Consider the following 20229-nt stretch of genomic DNA (forward strand, 5'->3'; position numbering starts at 1 on the left):
TATTACATATTACTAACTTTTATTTCATAATTATAACTTTTTTTCACAGCAACTGTAACTTAAAAATTACAGCACCTCAATCCCAAACATACCCTAAAATTACTCTCCTCGTATAGAGATTCAATACTCTTTCGTGATTCGAGTGTTTTATTTTCATCCCGACGCATGATTTGGGCGATCGGATTGATCCAACGGTCCACATCAATGTTGTCATTTTAACAAATAGATTATGGTTCACAAAATTTAGTTCAATGAAGTCAGTGTTATCTGTTGTGGGTGATTTGAAGTCATTTTGAGACAAATCGATCAGGATGCGCCACTGCTGACGCCAGCATGATAAGCACCCTTCTGAATAGTACTAAAAAATCCAACCATGCACGAAAGGTACATTAATATATTAAAACTTTGTATTAAATTCAGGAAAGGCAAAAGGAATACCGTCTTCGAATCTTTAAAGCAGATATAGTTATTTGGTCAGCTACAACAGTCCAATAATTTCTTAAAATATTTGTGCGACGAAATTGTCACTCATTACTTCTTTGTTACCTCATGGTGTCAAAAGCGAACTTGTAACTTGTTAGATGATAAGGATGCACATTTTCATGTATGAAATGTGAATGCTTTTATAACAATTGTTTTTTTAAGCGAAAATTGGAATGCACTTATATTTTTTCAAATTAACCCAGCAAATAAAAAAGAACGTTGAGCTAGTTGAACTTTCTATTGGTTTTTTTTATAAATAAAATAAGCACAACTCAACTTAATACTAAATTTTTATATATAATAAATAATTGCCTTTCCAAGTCCAATTTTATTTGAAGGAAGCACTTGATCTTGATCTTGAGTGATGATAGAGTCATAAACTCTTGTATAAATTTATATTGTACAAATTGATTTGGAATTAATTCATTAGTTGAATAAAAATATAAAATAATAAAATAAATTATGTGGACCAAGAAAAATTTAATTCAACCAATTAAATCATACCACATCAATTTAAAAAAAAATTATACAAAAATATGTAATTATATTATTACTTCTTTTATCTTTCGATAAGACAGAACCCTCCCTATTTTGCATAAATCATTTTTTCGACGGCCCATAAGGAGCCAGTCTATTCAATCCGCAAACTTCATATCTCATAGCACTAATTTTAAGGAACTTGAAAAGCATAACAAAATGGTGCTTAAGACTAACCAAGTCCGACACTTCATTTTGTCGACGACGGCAATCAGTTATGAGTACGACACTAATAAAACTAGTGCCGCCACCCCCCCAACTCCAAGGATCATTTTGCTCAGTGTCCAAGAACGTGTAGGGCAAATTAAATTTTTCGACGGTTTACATGTCTATTTTGATGATATTGTCACTGACTTTCTAAGATTGCTTTTGTTGCAGAATATATTCATGCTGAGAGTTTACTTACGCGTTACGATTGCCAATGATGAAATGACAAAGGCCATGAAAGCAGAATATGTTGGTGCTGAATATCGGGTAACGTATTACGTATATTGCAGCAGGTTAGATAGCCTCAATTACTTTGAGCTGAGCCTGAGTTGATTGTAATTTGTGTTGCAGGGATTAAGTCCATGTCCATTGTTGGGTACAGCAAGAAAAAAGAGATTTTTCGGTTTCCAGGGACTTTGAACCGATTCCGATCCAGGTGGTGATGAGATTGAGATTTTGTGCATCGGATTCGTATCAGAAGAGACGAAGGCAGGAAAGAAGCAAGCAAGAAACAAAGAAAGCCAATCCTTGTTACTAATGTTACAGCTATCTGTATTCTTATCAAGGTTATTTGTCCATTATTAACAGACGTGAAAAGGAGCCAGTAGCTGTAGCATCGAGGGATGAACACTATGGTCCATCAATCATACGCATTAAGTAGATAATCATAACAGGACGATGTCCAAACTCCAAATCCAAAACCAATCTACAACCTGAAAATCGAGGTGTACCCATTAAAGTCCCTCTTTCTCTCTAATATCTGCATAATGTTCATCATTCTCCTATTAATATACAACAGTGAAGATCCAGGATTTGGTAACAAGAAATAAACCCCTGGAATCGAGATTATTGACAAAGAAATCATAAACAAAATATCTGAGGGATGACTGGAAACTTCAAGAATCAATACTGGTCTAAACTGCAGCCTCCGCTGGTAGGGCAGCCCGAGCAATTTCCAGTGCCTCCTCAACTGAAGATGCTTGTTGAAGTTTTGCTTTGTCAACAAAAGGCTGACTCCTCGCAAGAGTAGGGAGGAGTTGGAATTCCTGGAGTATAATAATAGACATTAGTTTCTCAATACGGTAAATCAAACATTAGAAACTACCATCATTCAAGGTTTTATCACAAGGCTGATAATACTGCTCTCCTTTCTTATATTGCTTTGTTCGACTTCTTCTACTCATAGCAAATACGCAAAAAAGAAACTGAAAAGTTAAGAGCAGCATCTTAGTACCTCAGGACTCCCACTTTCTACAAGGACTCCTTTCAATTTACCTGCGGGGCAGCAACAATGAATTAACCATCTGTTTTACTAGAAACAGGACAAAGCAAGATGAAGTAAAAGAGAGAAAGCAAGTAAAGGCTATAATCTGACTACCAGAATCTATCCAGAAAGTGGCAATTTTAGGATCAAAATTTCCAATTTCAATTGTCTCTCCAACTGTACAATAAAATTACAAGTAAGTATCAAGCAAAATTTATGAAAGAAGAACAAATTATGAAAACTCCAAGAAATGAAGATGTAAGAGATTCTCACCATTGTCTCCAAAAAACTGCCACCACACTTTCCTGGGGCTTCCTTCATACTCAAAAACCCTCGAGTAAAAATATGGAAGATAATCATATCTGGAGTTCATGCAGGAATGAAATTATTAATAAAGATGTATGTGGAGGATAAAGAAAGACAGACAAATAATGTCTTAAGTCATAATAGAAAGTTGGATATACGTGTGAGTTTGTGCACTAAGTAATGCTTTAACGCAATGCTGTGCGGATCGACGAGCATGATCAACATGTTCCACTCGTGCTATACGGTCATACATCTGTTCGGTCAAAACATGTGTCAGAATCCCAAAAAACAAAAAAGGAGGGAAGTAGAAAGAGAAAAGGGTAAGAGCTGCTTTATTAGACAGAGATGTACCTTCAATGGAAATGCTGCAACATCTCCAATTGCAAAAATTCCAGGCATTCTTGTTCGGAACTGACCATCAACCTGAAAATTCATAAAGTTTAATTACACACACACACAGAGTAATTTTAGAATTTGAACAGCTATGAGTTATAGCTTTGGGAACAAAGTTCAACATGGCAAAAACTCTATAAATTACTTCGTGAAGCACATTAAGTTTACACGATATTAGCACACTTTATATATGTTAATCTATGCATGGGTCAAATCTAAAGAGACAAGAAAACTTGTTGTCAGTAGTCACCTGTATTCCACCCACAGAACTGTTTAACCCCACCCTTTCAAAAGGACTAACAGTAGGTTTTGCTCCAATACCAATAACAATCTGCACAATGAAAAGAGAAATGAATTGTCTGTCTTATCAACTTGCCCAATCCATCTTCTAATGAGAACACAAGCAGTGCAGATATTGCCACAGTTTCACCTGTATGTTGTGAGATGTAAACAAACATTCGACATTAAAGGCCAATTTAAGGGAAGAAAAATTATTGATCATAAGGCAAAAGAATTACTGTGTCTGCATCTATGGTTGATCCATCTTCAAGTTTAACAGCAGCTACACGTCCGTCAGAACCAGCTTCTAAGTTTTTTATGGAGGCACCCTGGTAAGTAATTGAACAAAGTAAAATAGTTACAGCTAATGCATATGGCTAGGGTTAAATGCAGCCAACAAGGTACAAAGGTGTGCATTCCTGGGAGGGAATGAGAAACAGAGACTACCTTAACAAATTTGACACCATTCTGTTGGTATAATTGTTCATATCTCTGAGCAAGTGAAGGAGTAAACAATCTTTGCAACAGGTGATTCTCTGGGAATATAATCTATTTTGTAATGTAAATGAAAATTTAACATGTAAGAAGGTTTATTCAAATAATCCATTATTAATGCAAATGTACAATATCTGGCCAGAAACATATCAAGTAATCATGGCAGCTTCAAAAGGGGATATGTACCGTTGTATCAAGTTTCCAACCGACTGCTGCCGCAGCAACTTCCATGCCAATATAACCACCACCAACAACAACCACCTTCTTTGCTTTCTCCTACAAAATAGATTAGGAATTTCCATTACAATAAGATAAAAATAGTACACTCGAGAACCTTTTAGCAATGCATGACATATATATAGATTTCCATGAGATATAGTCATGAGATTTTGATTTTACAGGGAAAATGAAAATTACAAAAGATTAGCTCACAGAAGAATAATCTTATGCACAGATTTCTATCGTCAGATCTTAAAATTGAATGTCCCCAATTAGTGCCTCATTTTAGCTTTACAAGAAAGCAAGGACGTAATGCAGATAATGGTTTGCTGGTGTGTACATACATGTGTGTGTGTGTGTGTGTGTGTGTGTGTAGATTGCTAGTAAAATGAAATTTCTTTTCAAGTTTATGCATTTTGCTGATCAGTCACAACTCCAGAGATCCTAAATCAAGAAATAATGTAATAAACAGAATTCAGAATGCTAGATTCATTTCCAACACCAAAGAAAGAAAGTACATGCCTGATAGAAATATAGTTTTTCTTTCCATGGACAATAGAATTACGACTAAGATTTCAACCATTCACAATTATGAAGCTGGAAAGAGATGAAGTTCACCAGTTGTTTAAACCATATTTGCAAATTTAGGATTCACATTCAAATTAAACATTCATTCACCAGTTGTTTAAACATTCATTCACATACTATTTCACAAAAATTGAATTTGCAGGTTGAAAGATACTAAAATTACCAAAGACGATATCAGTGCGTCAGCATCTGCCACATCTCGAATATAGTGGACTCCAGGTAGGTTCCCTCCGATTTTATCTGGAAATCTGAAACCAAGAGGACAAAATATCAGTGTTTCTTATCTTTAAACCTATTAATGCGTACACTTTATAGTGGAGAAATGCATGAATTGGGATCCATACTTAACCCAATAAATCTTTAGTACCTTGAGGCTGTGCATCCAGTAGCCACTATAAGGGATCCATACTTAAGCAGTTTGCCTGAATTTGTTGTTAACGTTTGCTTTTCAATGTCAATGCTTGTCACAGGATCTTGATAAATCATCTAAATAGAACCCACCCAAAAAAAAAAAAAAAACACATCATAAGTAGAATTTCACAAATTAATTGCACTGCTTATTTATAAATGAAAATGGAAAATAAAGAATTACCAAAAATGAAAACTTTAAGCAAAAAGAACACTAGCACAAAATAGACAATTTAAGTAGTAAGAAGACAGTAAATAACACCTCTATTCCTTTCTCTTTGTACCACTCAGGTGTTTGTCTCTCGCCACCAGATCCAACACAAGTATGAAAACCCTATGATGAAATTCAATCCAAGGAATTAGAATAGCATACATAACTAAAACATAAAAAAACTGAAGCACCTAATCAATGGAAACTTAAGATCACATGTTATAACACAATAAAAATTAAGCAAAGTCATAATCACCAATGTCGATGAATTTAGCTCTCTAACTCTATCACCTTCCTGAATTAAACAGGGCAAATCTAACTACTTATAAAGAAGAATCAAAATAGCGGTTCATGCATCACATAATGCCATAGAAAATGCATGATTGATAATTCTTACAGGTAAACGCGCCGGCTTTTTGTCAAGGGGAAACAAGTAACCTTTTGTCAAAGCCGGACGCTCATAAGGCGCATAAGCCTGCCACAACAATGCCAACAAATAAGTGAAAAATGAAAACGTACAGTTAAATGTTTATTAAGCTCATAATATCAACATTTCATAATCAATCATCCAAAATAGAGTACAAACTGCTGGAAAATCAAGCTTAGCCAAAATTGATAGCATTACATTTTCAAGATCGATTAAAACGCAACACAAATGCAATTAAACTACCTCCTTAGAGACGATACAGAGGCGTCCATCAGCCATTCCATGTTCGACGAAAGTCCTCGCCGCATAACCCGCTGCATTGCCCCCACCAACGATCACAAATCTGAAAACGCCAATTGCCAAATTGACTCGAACATCCCATCAGGTGACAACGAAAAAAAAATAAAATTAATAACAGTAAAAAAAAATTAAAAATAGCTGACTCTCGATTTTCATTTGCAAAAGATGAGTATGCGACGACAAAGCCTCTCCTCTGAAAGTTTCTAGCAGAAGAATGCCGAATTCGATGAAGAGACGGCGACTGAGGACACCAGAGGGACAGTCCGTGCTTGAATGATAGCGAGTTTGATACGCTCGCCATTACTTTAAGTTTTCGAGCTGCAGATTATCCAACACACAAATAATATAGATAGATTAGGATTTAATGATTATATGATAATAGAGAAATTTGTATTTGAGCGACCTGTAGACATTGAACTTTGGAGACCTGGCTGCTTCTAGTTATATAATAATAAAAGAACAGTGTCAATAAAATATTAAGCAGATAATGGCTCTACAAGAGAGCGAAAGGTCATGACGTCAAGTAATATGTGAGAGAGTGAAAAGGAACGTCTGCAGCTGCAGCAAGTTGATTGGTCAGTCGATCCGGTTGTTAAGTGGCACTTCGCCATTCAAAGCCGCTACCACTTTTTTCGGAGGAAGGCTGCTCCGAGGTCGTATTGTCTATTGCGTGGAAACAACTGAGGTCTGAGAATCCCTATACACGACGCCGTTTCCCCACCGTGCAAAGCGTCTTGGACTTGGGTTACCCTTGCCACATGTCGTTCTGAATTTGGGCTTCAGTGGCATGTGCCCATGATTTCTGCTGGGTTAAGTAAACCCCATTTAGAAATGTACCGAACTCTTATTGCTATTAGCACTCGCTTTAATTCTGAAAATTCCCTTGTTTTAAACGACAATTACTCTCCCTGAAAAAATCCAGAAAATAGAGTCCAATTTTCAGATTCGTTCAAGACCTCAAGAAGCCGAATTGAAACTGAATTTCAGAGTGTTTGTTTTTGGATCCTAAAATTAGGAGTACTTTAGTTTAATGACATTTGATTCAAAAGAGTAATTTTATAAGTTAAAGTTTTATTTGGTAAAATCTTACATGAAATTAGAATGAGAAAAGAGTTTTGAGGCTTTTAAAAAAAAGTGTATGATTCGTATGCATGGATTTTGATATGGGCGTGTCTAAAGAGTTTCGTGAGAGGGAAACATAGGGGTTTAATTAGATTTATTATTGGATTTTATTGTAATTTTAAGAATGAGGGATTTTATAAGATTAATGAAAGGTGCCACCCCACTATCTAATCTAACAACACTTATCTTTGGCTCAAATTTTCATCTAAAATGATCGAAATTAACCTTTCTCGTTATAGTCAAACCAAATTTGGGAGATGACCCATTGCCGGGCAACTGTCTTTGGGCAATGCCCTCTTTTCCAGCCATCGCCCAAACAAAAAGAAAAAATGTTCAGAATAATCAATTTAACGGAATTTCGGCCAAATATCATTTTTTATTAAGAGTTGACTGTTAACACCCCTCAAAACTCCTTATAAAACACCTTTTCTAAGATACTACATTAAGAATATTTAACAATAGCACTATTTCTATCAACACCCATTTAATTTTATAACTAACCCTCCAATCTTATTCTTAGAGTTGGTAAAATTTATCACGACCCGATTACCCGACATGAACACGATACGAATAAATGAGTATGAGTCGTTAAATTTGACACGATTATTAAATGAACCGGGTTTGGATTGACACGATTTTTGTCTGTTTTGGGTTAATGTTAAAGTTCTTGACCAATTTACCTTAACAATGACACAATTATATTTTCTATTTTAAATTAATTTTTAGGTTTTTTTCATTAAAACTCAAATATTAGACATGATTCTCTCTTTTTATTTTTTATTTTTTGGGAAGATGGACATGTACATAATGTTTTATTTATAAAAATTTATATAAATTTAGAATTTTAATAGTGTAAGTGTGTAAAATATTGATATACATGTATATTTTATGATATCGATATGTAATATTATTTACATATACATAATTTAAACTTTAAATTGTGTAAATTTGTAAAAGTTTGGGGTATGTGTGTGTAACATTTATTAAATATATAGATATTAAATGAGTTATTGGATAATTCATTTATTTTTCGTGTCAGGTTTGGGTCCTAATATTTTAACATAATTATTAAATGGGTCATGTTTGGTCGATTTAAATTTGACACGACATGAACACGATCCAGTGACCCATTTTGCTAGCCTGCTTATTCTTGAGAAAAACCATGCGAACAAAATCCTTTTACAATGCAAATTTTCATAAATTTAATCTGAAGCTCCTGGGCATTCAATGAGAATCATTTTCAATTTCAAATGCTTTTAACTTCTTTTGCTCTTTAAATGACAATTTACATTCTCAGTTTTGACTTTTTTTCTCCTTTCCTTCATCCTAGTGTGGATGAAAATTATAGTTGTATTCATATTGTATTATTTATACAGAACTTATAACTGAGAACTTATTTGGTAAGACTCGTTTTTGGAAAGCTTGTTTTATACAATATAATAAAAGAACTTGTTTTCTTCTATTATTCAATAGAATGGGCATTAATATACAATTTTCAAACATTTAAAAGTATCTCAAAAATAAAAGAAGTTGGTGGTCCAAAAATAATTGAAAATAGAAACTCCGTAAGAAATAATAGAGCCCACATACTCTTTCTATTGATTTGAAGACTGTATATCAGCAAAATTTTATGTTGATTGATAATAAAATATAATGATAATCATATATGGGTAATTAGATTTTTTTTTAACATTATTTATTGAAAGGTTAATTTGTAAATTTCTAGAAGAGGGTTAGGGATTTTAAAGGGATTCCAGTAGCACAACTCTTTTCTTAATTTAATTTAACCCATATTTTATCCAATGAGAACCAGTGTTCAAGTGTACTAAACCATCAAAATCCTTTAATTTTTATTTCCACGTACATTGTGAAAAAAAATATTGATTATAGTTAGGATTTTTCTTTATTCAATTTTTTTTTGTTGAGTTGTCTCCCATAATAGTAAATAAAGGAGAATTATTTGGGTTTATAAATAGGATAGCTCTCCTACTCAATAGAATAATTTTTTTAAGTTGAATACTTAGAAATCTTGAGTCTAAATCAAGTTAGATACCTATAAATTATGGGCTTAAATCCCTAACAAGTAGTTGCAATTCATAGCAAATATTTCAACATTAAGGTTTTCAAAACCTGTGACGGTAAAAATATAAAAGTTTGATGGAAGAATTAATACAATAAAGTGGTTTTCAAAAACTATAACTGCATAAATGAAAAAATTTGATGGAAGAATCAATATTGGATTTTGGTAAGTACAAGTTAAGAATATGTTGATTCAATCTAAGTTGCACAAGGAAAGTAAGGGCTGTGTAAATCATGTTCTCACTTGTGAAAACTCATGGGAGTGTGTGGATAATCAAGATACTTTAAAAAACTAGGGTCTGATGGTGATTTCTTCCGAGAAGGAATTGTTGAATTATGTCCCATATTGACCAATAAAGGGGAGTTGTTTGCGTTTATAAGAAAAATAAATCTCTCTACTTAATGAACTAGTTTTTTTGAGTTGAATGCCTACAAATTATAAATTCAACCCCAACATTTTCTTTTTACGATAATAAATCTATCATTTTATAATTGATTGAAGCTTTTTTAAATTAATTCTTTTGCGCAATAACCTAAAGTCCCAAATTATTCACGGACTCAAGCGACTTCTTCAATAAAAGGAGTGAGTTATATGATATGAGTGGCAATTATATAGTAAAGGCAGAGTGGAGTGCAATTATCAAATCAGAACACCAGTGTTTTCTCCCATTCAAAGTTCGACCCTTATGTAGCAAGTCTTCCATTCCAGCTTAAGCTTATTTGTTTATATTATTTATGGAATCAAAAAGGAAGAATGGTCTGGCATTACATGTTTGAATGATGCGAGAACAACAAAATTGGTAGAATCAGAAAAGCATTTGCATTCAATAAACCTGAAAAACTTCGCCATCGAAAAGCCATATGAAGGCAGGTACCTTTCGGAGAAGGATTGATTAATTTATACTTACCAGATCACTTTGTTGTCACGAGCATATATCGAATTAATGCGGATAAATACCAACTAAAATATGGTCCAAATGGTTCTCATCTCTAAGGGAGCTAATTATATTAAAGCTTTTACTTCGTTTTCTGAATTTTCTGCATTAAATTGCTGTAAAAATGCTACAAAGAAAGCAAATTGATGAAACAATTAATCAGTATAACATGAAACAATTAATCAGCATTTCTGTTTAAATACATTTCACATCAATTTCCCCAGACGTGATCCCATTCTGACCTTGAGAAACTCTCACTAATATTAACCTTCAAATACGGGGAAAAAAAATAAATTGATCGAGAATATATACACACACACACATAATTAAGAGAACTTTACGCACGAGCAAACAAGAGTTAGCTTGAAAAATAAATAAATAAACAAAACAAAAGACCACATGATTTCGCATTACGAAAATGCATATTTCAGAATTTCATCCCCATCTTAATGGCGATTTTTTTTTCCCAATACCAAGTCCGAAACATTACCTGAAAAAAATTTCTAGACAGAAGTCCCCCCATATCACATAGCTAGTGCAGACGATTTTCCATTTAAATCCAACACGTCAAGAAACTCGGCCCTGCTTCTCACAATCCTATGAAACACCTCCCTAATCTGGACCTGTAAAGGCACCAAACCTTCCTCCATTCTCCGGCAAGTCTCCCCCAACTCGGCCAGATGAGCCGATACCTCCTCCGCCCGCTCATCCTCGGCCGGAAACTGAAAACTATCAGTGAACTCAATCAAAGATTGGCCTAGCTTGTCCAGCTTTTGCATCTCCTCAAGCAACCCAGCTGAGCCCTTCTTCTCTTTCTTCTTCCACTCCTCAGCAATCTTTTCATGCAACCCGATAATACTCTGTGCCCAAACAAGCTGTTTAGGCACAGGAAAATGCGTGGCCAATCCGCTCCTCTCTTGACATGGAATCGTGGCTACCATCGTCCACATCACAAACAACAGAATAGTACTCATTATGTAAACCGGCAAGGCCAAACCCGAAGCCTCCGCTCCACGTGGCGCCACGAGATTGGCAGACATGGCATGAATTTGTTTTGCTGCTGACCAGTTCTTGCTCACTGACCAAGACAGAGATCTTAACTGACCCGTACTTTTATTATTACCTGCAGCAGCAGCACCTCGGCGACCAAAAGACCAGGTCCTCGTGTAATTGGCACCATCTTTATCTTCGCAAGCCATTGCTGTAATCAAAGAAGTCAAAGCTTTCCTTGCCCGCTTAACCTGGCCGTCGCCAAACGGTCTCTGTTCCAAAGCCGAGACCGCAATTTCAGCCAATTTTTGATAGTGCCTCACGGCCTCAATTCCGTTGGTGATCGCGTTACATATGTCTAACGCCTTCACGTCTCTGTCGAGCATCTCGGGGATCAAACGGTCGAGAGGTGGCTTCGAAATCTGAGATGGGTCACGACCCATGATTAAGATAGCCTTGAATTCGGCGTCGCAGCAGAGGAATACGTCGAGGAGTTTACGAATCCAAGCAATTGAGAGGATGGGGTCAGAAGGTATGTCATCGGACGGTTGTGATGGACTTGGTGGTGCCAACTCGGCGAAGCGATCAGCCACGTGTTTTTGGAAAAGCTCGAGGTCTTCGAGTTCTTGCTCGTGGTTGCCCTCCATCGACATTACTTGGTTCCTGCGAATGCTGATTCGGCCCAGGAACGACCCTTGGTAATCTGTTGCAGGCATTTTTTTTTTGATGTTGTCGATTACTGCAAGAATAGGAAAATGAAAAACGAAGAGGACGAGGAAAAAAACAAAACAAAAATAAAACAGAGAGGTCTAAGAAAAGGGGGGTTTCGTTGACAAGTATACGGTGAAAAAATTCATGGCCTTGGCTTGTCGCATACGGGACTGATTCTTATTTCTCGTCGTGGACGCTGACCTGGCTACATTTTGCTTTTCATTTCCCAAACTGCCCATCATTGGTTGCCATTATTACTCCGGGTGTTACTTACTAATTAGTTTTGGAGAATTGGCAACTTGCAAAAATCAAACTTCCCATATTATTGAAAAATTTCCATGATAGTATTAAATAAGTGTTTGAGTTAATTTAATATGCAGGACCATAAAACTATTTGATATAATCTTATTTTCTAAATTAATGCATTTTGTTCTCCTATTATATTAAGTAAAATTTTAACTAATAAAAACTTTAAAAAATGAGATTGCCTTCACTAAGTACATTTATAAAAAATGTTTAATATGTTAAATTCATGAATTTAGTAATCTTTTACTAACATGCACCTTACTTTACTAATAAATTGATAATTCCTATGTTAAGATTAATAAAATAACCAATATTATATCCTCGTAGCTTCAATAGAAAAAAAATTAATAAATTTGTTGATTTCATTTTTATCAAAGTACCCAAGCTGAAAATAGAAGTTAAAAAGGAGATTTAAAAACTTTTCTTCATTGATTTCGTTGAATTTTAATTAACAACTTAGTAAATCATACTATCCCATAAGTATTGGACTCCAAAGAGAAGACAAGCAATTGGGCGGAGTGGGGTGACAGTAGACAGGCCTCCTCCATTCCTTATCCCTTTTATAATTTGACCCTTATTTTTCATTTTATTCCTAATAAATTTAGTAGAATTGAGATGGAGAATCTCTATATTAAGACTAGTTTACTCATCCCCAACCCATTTCTATTTACCTATTTTATAAATGATTTTTATATATAACTTTGGCAAAATAAAAATAAAAATAACTCAAATAAAATTATCGCTAACATACAGTAAAGTACTTAAATCATTAAAAATAGAAAAACTTTCCAACATATTAGAGCAACACCTTGAATAATATAAAAATATAAAATGTTTGGATATACAGAGATTGGGTTGAAGAGTACTAAATAAAAACCCATCCCACTAAAAATTTAGAAAATATTTTTTTCATTTCTCAAAATTTCATTAAAACTTACCCTACTTAGGGTAGGCTCCGTGAATTCCCAAATGCATAGAGGATTTTGTTATTCCAAAAAGATTCAAAATTGTAATTAAATTATTTTGCTCTTTGAAAATGGCATTTTTGTGATAAGCACTTAAAGAATGACCATAACTGCAAAAGTGGATTTGAGGCGTAGACGAGTTGCTGAGTCCGAGAAAAAGCTTGTTCTTCGCCAGATAGACAGGTCTCTATCTTATGTCGGAGACAAAAGAGCAAACTTGTCAAAAGCAAAAGGATTCTTTGACGGAGTCTTCTTGATTCCCACTACGCTCACGCACGATCACACTTTTGCCCACCCGCTTGACTTCTTGACCTTTAAACACTCCCATCCATTAAAGCTCATTGCCGGCCGTCCACCTCATCAGTCGTAAATCGTATCTCCGAAGATCCATTAATGACTTTATGATGGGCCCCATAATAAAGCTTGGCCGAATCAATCAACTACGTGGATTTCGATCTATACGGGCCACGTTGACCTAGTGTTTCCGGTCCCCTTTTTTGCTTTTAAAGAGTTATTTTATTTTATTTTGGGGCGAACTCTTTAATTGACAACTTATATTGAATTTAAGCTCATTTTAATTTATCATAAGCAATCTTATTGAAGCGTGTATGACGATAGGAAGTTGAGAAATGAATTATTAAATAAAGACTGAACTTTTAGAATTAGAGGTTAGCTGTGTGAGTCTAGTCGAATTGACTGTAAATCAAATGTAAGCAACCACGTGGAATCCAAATTAGAGGGAAAATTTGCCATTTAAGTCAACATGTTTGTGTATTGTTACATGATCACGCGGGGCCTGACTTTATCAAGTTCTGTTGTTGGCTAAAGCAAATCTGGCATTTCTTTAGTTGAATGAACAAGAGTCTTAGCCGGCCTACCTTGCCCAGTTTTCTTGAAATAACCCTTTTTTTTTCCCGGTTATGTTGTATGTTATTGGAGGGTAATTTTTATAATCATGAGATACCACACACATTGCCACTGAATCTATTATATTGAGCCCAAAAAAAAAAAAAAAAAGTGGGGGGGGGGGGGGGGGGACAGTTGGTAATGGAAAATGGAGAGATTAAGATATGAAAAACTTTGATCGCACATGTATAATAATAACGCATGAATTGAACACGAGATTGATCCGAAATTAGAGTACAAACTTCTGAAACTGAAATCGTAAATGATGGATCATGAACATTGATAATTTAAGTGTTGGGTGGGGAGCATGCACGGCGGAAGACTTAGAGCAATGATAAATGAGCAAACCAATGACAAAATCATGATAATATTTTTTTGTCTTTTAGTAAATTTTAAGAATTTTTTTAGAAAGAAAAAAGTAAAATTATTAAAAAAAATTTATAAAATCACTAAAGAAAAAATAATATATTTTTTTCACCGTGATTTTGTCATTATTGTGTTTCTTTATTATATTTCGAAGATTTAACATTAGAGATGCGACACAAAACTACTACTATTATTATTATTATTATTTTTTTTTTTTTTTTGAGAATGACACAAAACTATTATTAGTAAGTAAAAGAAGTGTCACACGAACAACGTCAACGTGGATGTGATCGATCGCCGCAAATCACGAGTGAGCTGCTCTTGACATTAGTCTACTTCGTGGCATTTCTTGAAATCAATCTAACGAGTTACTTATGATTCATTTGTTTGTTATTATTGTATGGCAGTTGTCCATGCGATCATAAAATATTGACGAGTAACGTTTTATGGGATCTGTCGAGCAGTACCAGTTACAACATTAATAAAGTTGCAACCCCATGAATGGGAATTCATTAATTTGCGATTAGCTGATTTAAAATGATTCCTAATGGCCTAATAAGATTGGCAGTCCCACAAACGACACCTCGACAGAAAATTAATAAAAATTTGTTGCATGATACTTCCAAAGACTTATAAGATGGCGAGTGAATCAAATGTCAACGTATGAAAGATAGAGAGATTCGATGCCCACGTGTTAATCGTTACAAGCTCAAAGCAGCTTCACGTTGTTCATGAGCCAAGCTTGGAGTTTAGAAAATAAAAAAGGACGTGTCCTAATCAAATGTAATTTCCTGGTTTGGCACCCAAACAGAAAGGAAACCCCTTAAGGAAAGGATTCGGCACTCGGTAGAAATGGTCCGGGCTTCGTTCGGTTAACTGGTATGCGCTGTTCGGTATCTTCCAGGAGTGGTGCTTTAGCCCAGCTTTAAAAGGCTTGCTCTGGATCAAAGCCCAAAACTTCAAGTTCGCACAACGGTTCATGAATCAAGACTAGCGACAGAAATGAGTTTTAGGCCACTTCGGGGTTGTAGTGACTGATAAAATCAGTTGTTTTTCCTGTATAAATCAAATATATTAATGATTAAAAGAGTAATTTAGTGTTTAGTAAATTGTGTTATTATTGTTGTTATAAGTTTGAAAAGTAGAATATATACGTTTAATAAATTTTCTTACAATAGTGTTGTTTATTATATAATTACTAAAATAGATATAAGTTTAAGTTGCCTTTTATTTATTATGTAAAATAAGATATAATTGCCTTTCTGTTAAAATATTAAAATTATAATAGAAAATTTAAAATGGTGTGATAAATAAGCTACTTATAAAAAATAACCTCTTACCTGCTTGTAAAAAAAAAAAACTACTATTAAAATAGAGAAAATGATGAAATAAGTAGCTTTTAAAATGTTACCAAACACAATTTTGATCAAAACTTATGAAATAATTAAGTCACTTACAACATTTCAACCTCAATCCTAAATAAGACCTTCACTTTAGTGTAAGGGTTGGGGCATTTCACCATAATCAAGTTAAATTGACTCTAACTGACTCAATTCGAGTTAGAATGGTTTTATGATCTTTTCAAGATTTGCTTAAGTTTTTGTCAATTGGTCAATTTTGGTTCGAGACTTAAAAATGAATTAAAATAATTTTAAAAAATAAAACACACCAAACTGATTTGGTTCAATATTAAGGGCCTATTTAGAATGCTTTTGAGAGATTTAAAAGTGATTTTAAAAAGATAAAAGCTAATTTTGGTGTTTGGTAAATTTTTTGAAAAATAACTTTTGCTAAAATTGACTAATCCCATAACAAATTTTGAAAAGCTAGAAAGAAATAACTTTTCAAAGTATGATTTGGAGAATTAGTTTTGCACTTATTACAATTCCATATATATCTTCACATGTATTATAAAAATAAAAAAATTATCCTTATTCAGTTAGGAAATAAAATCAATAAATTGAAAGAGATTAATATTAATACCAATAATAATGAGATAACAAAATAAAAAATAAAATTCGAATATTTATTTTAGTTATTGACACACACACACACACTAATATTTATTTTAGTTATCGATTATTATTATTATTGTGTGTGTAAATAAACTTTATTTAATACTGTGGCTATTTCAGTCATTTGCATTCTTACAGTGATTTAACAATAAAATTTATCAAACATATATAATTGCTTTTAAAACTCGCAATATATTTAAAAATAAATTTTACTAAAAGTTTAATTGATTCTCTTCACATCTGATTATTTCTTGAGTAAAGTTAACAATAATTATTTTAACAGTTACAACATTACCAAACTGATCCTAAATATATTATTAGGATCTATATCAATTTTGATAGTTGTAACTAATCAAAGTTGGTAATATTTTCTCAAAATTCTAAACCGAACCCGAAATTACTCCTATCGTGATGTGGACGCAAAAAGGGAGAAAAAAAAAAAAAGAAAACAAGTTGTCTTACAATTATATCTATAATTTTTATTTTATAAACGAAAGTCTAAAGTAATACCAATACAGTTATCATTCTATTACGTGATGCTTATATATATAGGTTATTTGCAAATAAATATTAGATCGAACTCGTAAGAAGTTAATTAATTAATTCATTAATTATGTAAGAATGTCCAGGTATTAGATAATACGCTTATCTTTTCTCCTTGCTTTTGCCGTGACTATCGCAGTAAAAGTAAAGACGACTTTGAGGGCTTTTAAAAGACGATCAATTTGTGATGAATGGGTCCATGTGAGGACTAATGATAGTTTTAATTGAATTAAAACTAGAGAAGGGTCCATGCGAAGATTTAAGGTGGGGGCAACTGAATTGCAAAAAGTCACCATGAAGATTGTAAGATATATTAATTTAATCAGTAAACCAAGTGAGAAACATAAGGGTTACATCTAATCATAGAGATTATGGTAGAGATATTACATCCATGACTTAATAACTTAACCAACCGTGCTTTTAAAAGGAAAGTTCCCTATATTTTTTTTTAATTGATAACTAGCCCTCGATTTTCTAAATGGTAGGCCCAATCGCCACTCTATTGCTCCTGCTTAAAGCTAAGTATAATCATTTCCCCTTTTCAATTCCTCCTAAAGGTCTTTTTTATAAATGATTTGTATATTACTTTCAAAGTTTAGCTAGCTTGCGATCCATCCAAGCAAAAGTCACTTCTCATATTTTCACATCAAATATGGTGGATGATTTAAATCAATCAACAGATCCCTTTGCTTTCACTCTCTAAAGCTACAAATTACTCTCTTGGTTACGTATATTAAAATGATTTAAACACCGTTATTGAACTTTCTCAAAACAATACCCTCCCACCTTCTATGTATCTTGCAACCGTTAGTTGATACATCATATATTCACATATATAAATAAAGATTCTAGTTTCTTCATTACGCATCTGTATCTTCTACTTTGAGATTAATAAGTTTAGGATCCTGTACGTATTGCCCCTATATAGATTAGGATGTTCGTATTTGCATTGAGTTAGTGAGAATACATATTTTACGCTATTTATCTGGTAAATAATTAAAAGTGGGTTGTAAATATTGTTTTTATTATTGCTTATCTTCAAGCAATGCTTGGTAGAAATTAAGATCCTCATGATATTCGGATGTGCGTGCTCAGTAAATCACCAAATTATTCTATAATTGTATGAGTTTAGACTTCAATGTGGTGATGATTTCAAGTAAAAAGCTTAATGCTAAGGAGATGAAGTGGCAAGTATAACATTTTATGTCGTCTAATTTTATTATAATCAATATGATGGAACTTAGAAGATTTATATTTTTAAAGTAACAAAGTGAAAGATCTTAAAGCTAGAGCTTTGTAACATTGGAGCTGCTTTTTTTTTTCCAAACAAAAGTAATAATAATAGAGAAGAAAAACTAAGGTTGATCCGTGAATAAGTGGAGATTGTATACTAGTAACCCATGCATATTCTATATATAGTTGTATGTGTTTAGACTCGGCATGCTGATGGTTTCAAATGGCCGGATTAATATGAAATGCAGTGACAAGCTTTAATATTTTATATCATCTAATTTTGATATAATCAGCTTAAGTGTTGAATCATAGAAGATTTGTATTTTTAAAGGAATAAAATTATCAATCTTACTAATAGAGCCGTGTACCATTACAGTGTGCAATTTTTTTTAATGATAATTAGAGAAGACAAATTCCGTTGATGTTGAATTTTAAGTAGAGTATGTAAGTCATGCATAATTTTTTAAACTTAAATAAAATCCCAATTGAGCCTGAAATTTACTCTATATAGTTACGTTCCTATCAGGGACTTGTTGTATCTTAACAACCAATTGGATGGAGTGACGTTACCCATGCTACGTATAGAAATTCTTCCTACACAATTAATAAACATTATTTCTTGTTAATTAAGCAAAGACAAATTTCAGTCAAACTAATAAGAGTATTGTTACTCAATGTATTACCATTAAATCATAAGCAACAAAACTACTTGCGCTTGTCCTTCTCAATGTCCACTATGTACTAATGCAGCCTGCACCTGAATTAATATGAGTTACGTGATGCAACCGTCACCAATGGCACCAAAATTTATGAAAATAAAAACTATGAGACCTGGGTCTTTGTCTTCAACAGTAGCTGAAGTGAATATGAAAATTATGTTATTATTATTATAAGTAAGTATGAAGAAAAATCCAAATTAAGTGATTTCATTTTCATGAGGTCTCCATATGTCCTCTAAACTGAATAAGCATTTTGTAGTTAAGAGTCATTAATTCTTTCTGCGTAAATCTTGGCGTTGCATGTCTACAATGTTCTTATGTACTGTTATTGAGTCTCAATGTTCTTATGAACTGTTATTGAGTCTTCAAGAAAAGTATGCGGCTAGCAAAATAAAATAAAGATAAAATATCAACGTGCGTTATGAATCATGCCCGTAGATATCCTCTCCGACATTGCAGCCATCGCTAATATTACCACCTGGCTAAGTGCATCATGATTCATTCCTTTGCACCTAACTTTTAATAATTTAATACCATGAGTAGTGTGATACTGTATGTTCTTAAAGAACTCAAGAATGTTAATTATGTTTTCGAGGAGTGATTATGCAAGGTAAAAACTGGAGTACATTATCTGGTGGTAGTGATGCATGAAAAGTGCAGCATCACTTAGATTTTTCTGTCTTGCAATTCTAGAGAAATAAAATGTTCAGTATTTTACTCTAGATAGCACTTTGACTAACGAGCCTATAAAATCATTATGTATAAAGTGAAAACTAAATATAGTACCTTTTTTCTCCAAAAAAAAAAAAAAAAAAAGGAAACAAATTACCTTGATGGTAGATTAGTGATCATGGTTATTTTGGAGATCACATAACTAATTGCATGAAGATTGTTTTGTCTAACAATACAATATGATGATTGTAATCAAGAAATGAATGATATTATCGAGAACTACTCTTATTTTACATCTTGAATATTTTTCTTTAGATGCAATTTTTAAGGGATATTGATAATTGAACACTCATCATTAATATTTCCTTTCAAAGGGAACAGACCATATACTTATAAATAATACATTATGTGTTGTTTTTATATTAAGCCACACACTTATTAAAATTTAAATCAGTACCTCAGCTCAGGTTAAGGAAAGCAGCTCCTTATTACTGGAGCCAGACCTTAATTTCAAAGTAATTTTAATGTCTATGATCCCTCTATATTCGCC

General features: G+C 33.4%; 2 protein-coding genes across 4 annotated transcripts; both read right to left on the reverse strand.

The window, feature by feature from the left end:
- Positions 1-1812: 1812 nt before the first annotated feature.
- Positions 1813-6830, reverse strand: LOC18046439 (monodehydroascorbate reductase, chloroplastic/mitochondrial). 3 transcript variants are annotated; one of them, XM_006439416.2, is made up of 17 exons: positions 6521-6826; positions 6261-6435; positions 6061-6160; positions 5788-5865; positions 5442-5513; positions 5139-5257; positions 4935-5019; positions 4151-4240; positions 3917-4018; positions 3709-3798; positions 3441-3521; positions 3149-3220; positions 2956-3050; positions 2765-2853; positions 2606-2668; positions 2462-2502; positions 1813-2273 (listed from the first exon to the last, which is right to left on the reverse strand). In XM_006439416.2, the coding sequence occupies exons 1-17, from the start codon at positions 6528-6530 to the stop codon at positions 2142-2144; spliced, it is 1494 nt and encodes a 497-aa protein (XP_006439479.1). In that variant the 5' UTR covers positions 6531-6826; the 3' UTR covers positions 1813-2141. The 3 variants fall into 3 exon arrangements, with proteins under 3 accessions (XP_006439479.1, XP_024045219.1, XP_024045218.1); XM_024189451.1 differs by lacking the exon at positions 5788-5865 and having other exon boundaries at positions 6521-6830; XM_024189450.1 differs by lacking the exon at positions 2606-2668.
- Positions 6831-10480: 3650 nt separating this feature from the next.
- Positions 10481-12090, reverse strand: LOC18046440. Its single transcript, XM_006439418.2, has one exon. The coding sequence runs from the start codon at positions 11957-11959 to the stop codon at positions 10778-10780; it is 1182 nt and encodes a 393-aa protein (XP_006439481.1). The 5' UTR covers positions 11960-12090; the 3' UTR covers positions 10481-10777.
- Positions 12091-20229: the final 8139 nt, after the last annotated feature.

The sequence above is a fragment of the Citrus clementina genome, unplaced genomic scaffold (genome assembly GCF_000493195.1).
Source record: "Citrus clementina cultivar Clemenules unplaced genomic scaffold, Citrus_clementina_v1.0 scaffold_3, whole genome shotgun sequence".
Classification (NCBI taxonomy): Eukaryota; Viridiplantae; Streptophyta; class Magnoliopsida; order Sapindales; family Rutaceae; genus Citrus; species Citrus x clementina.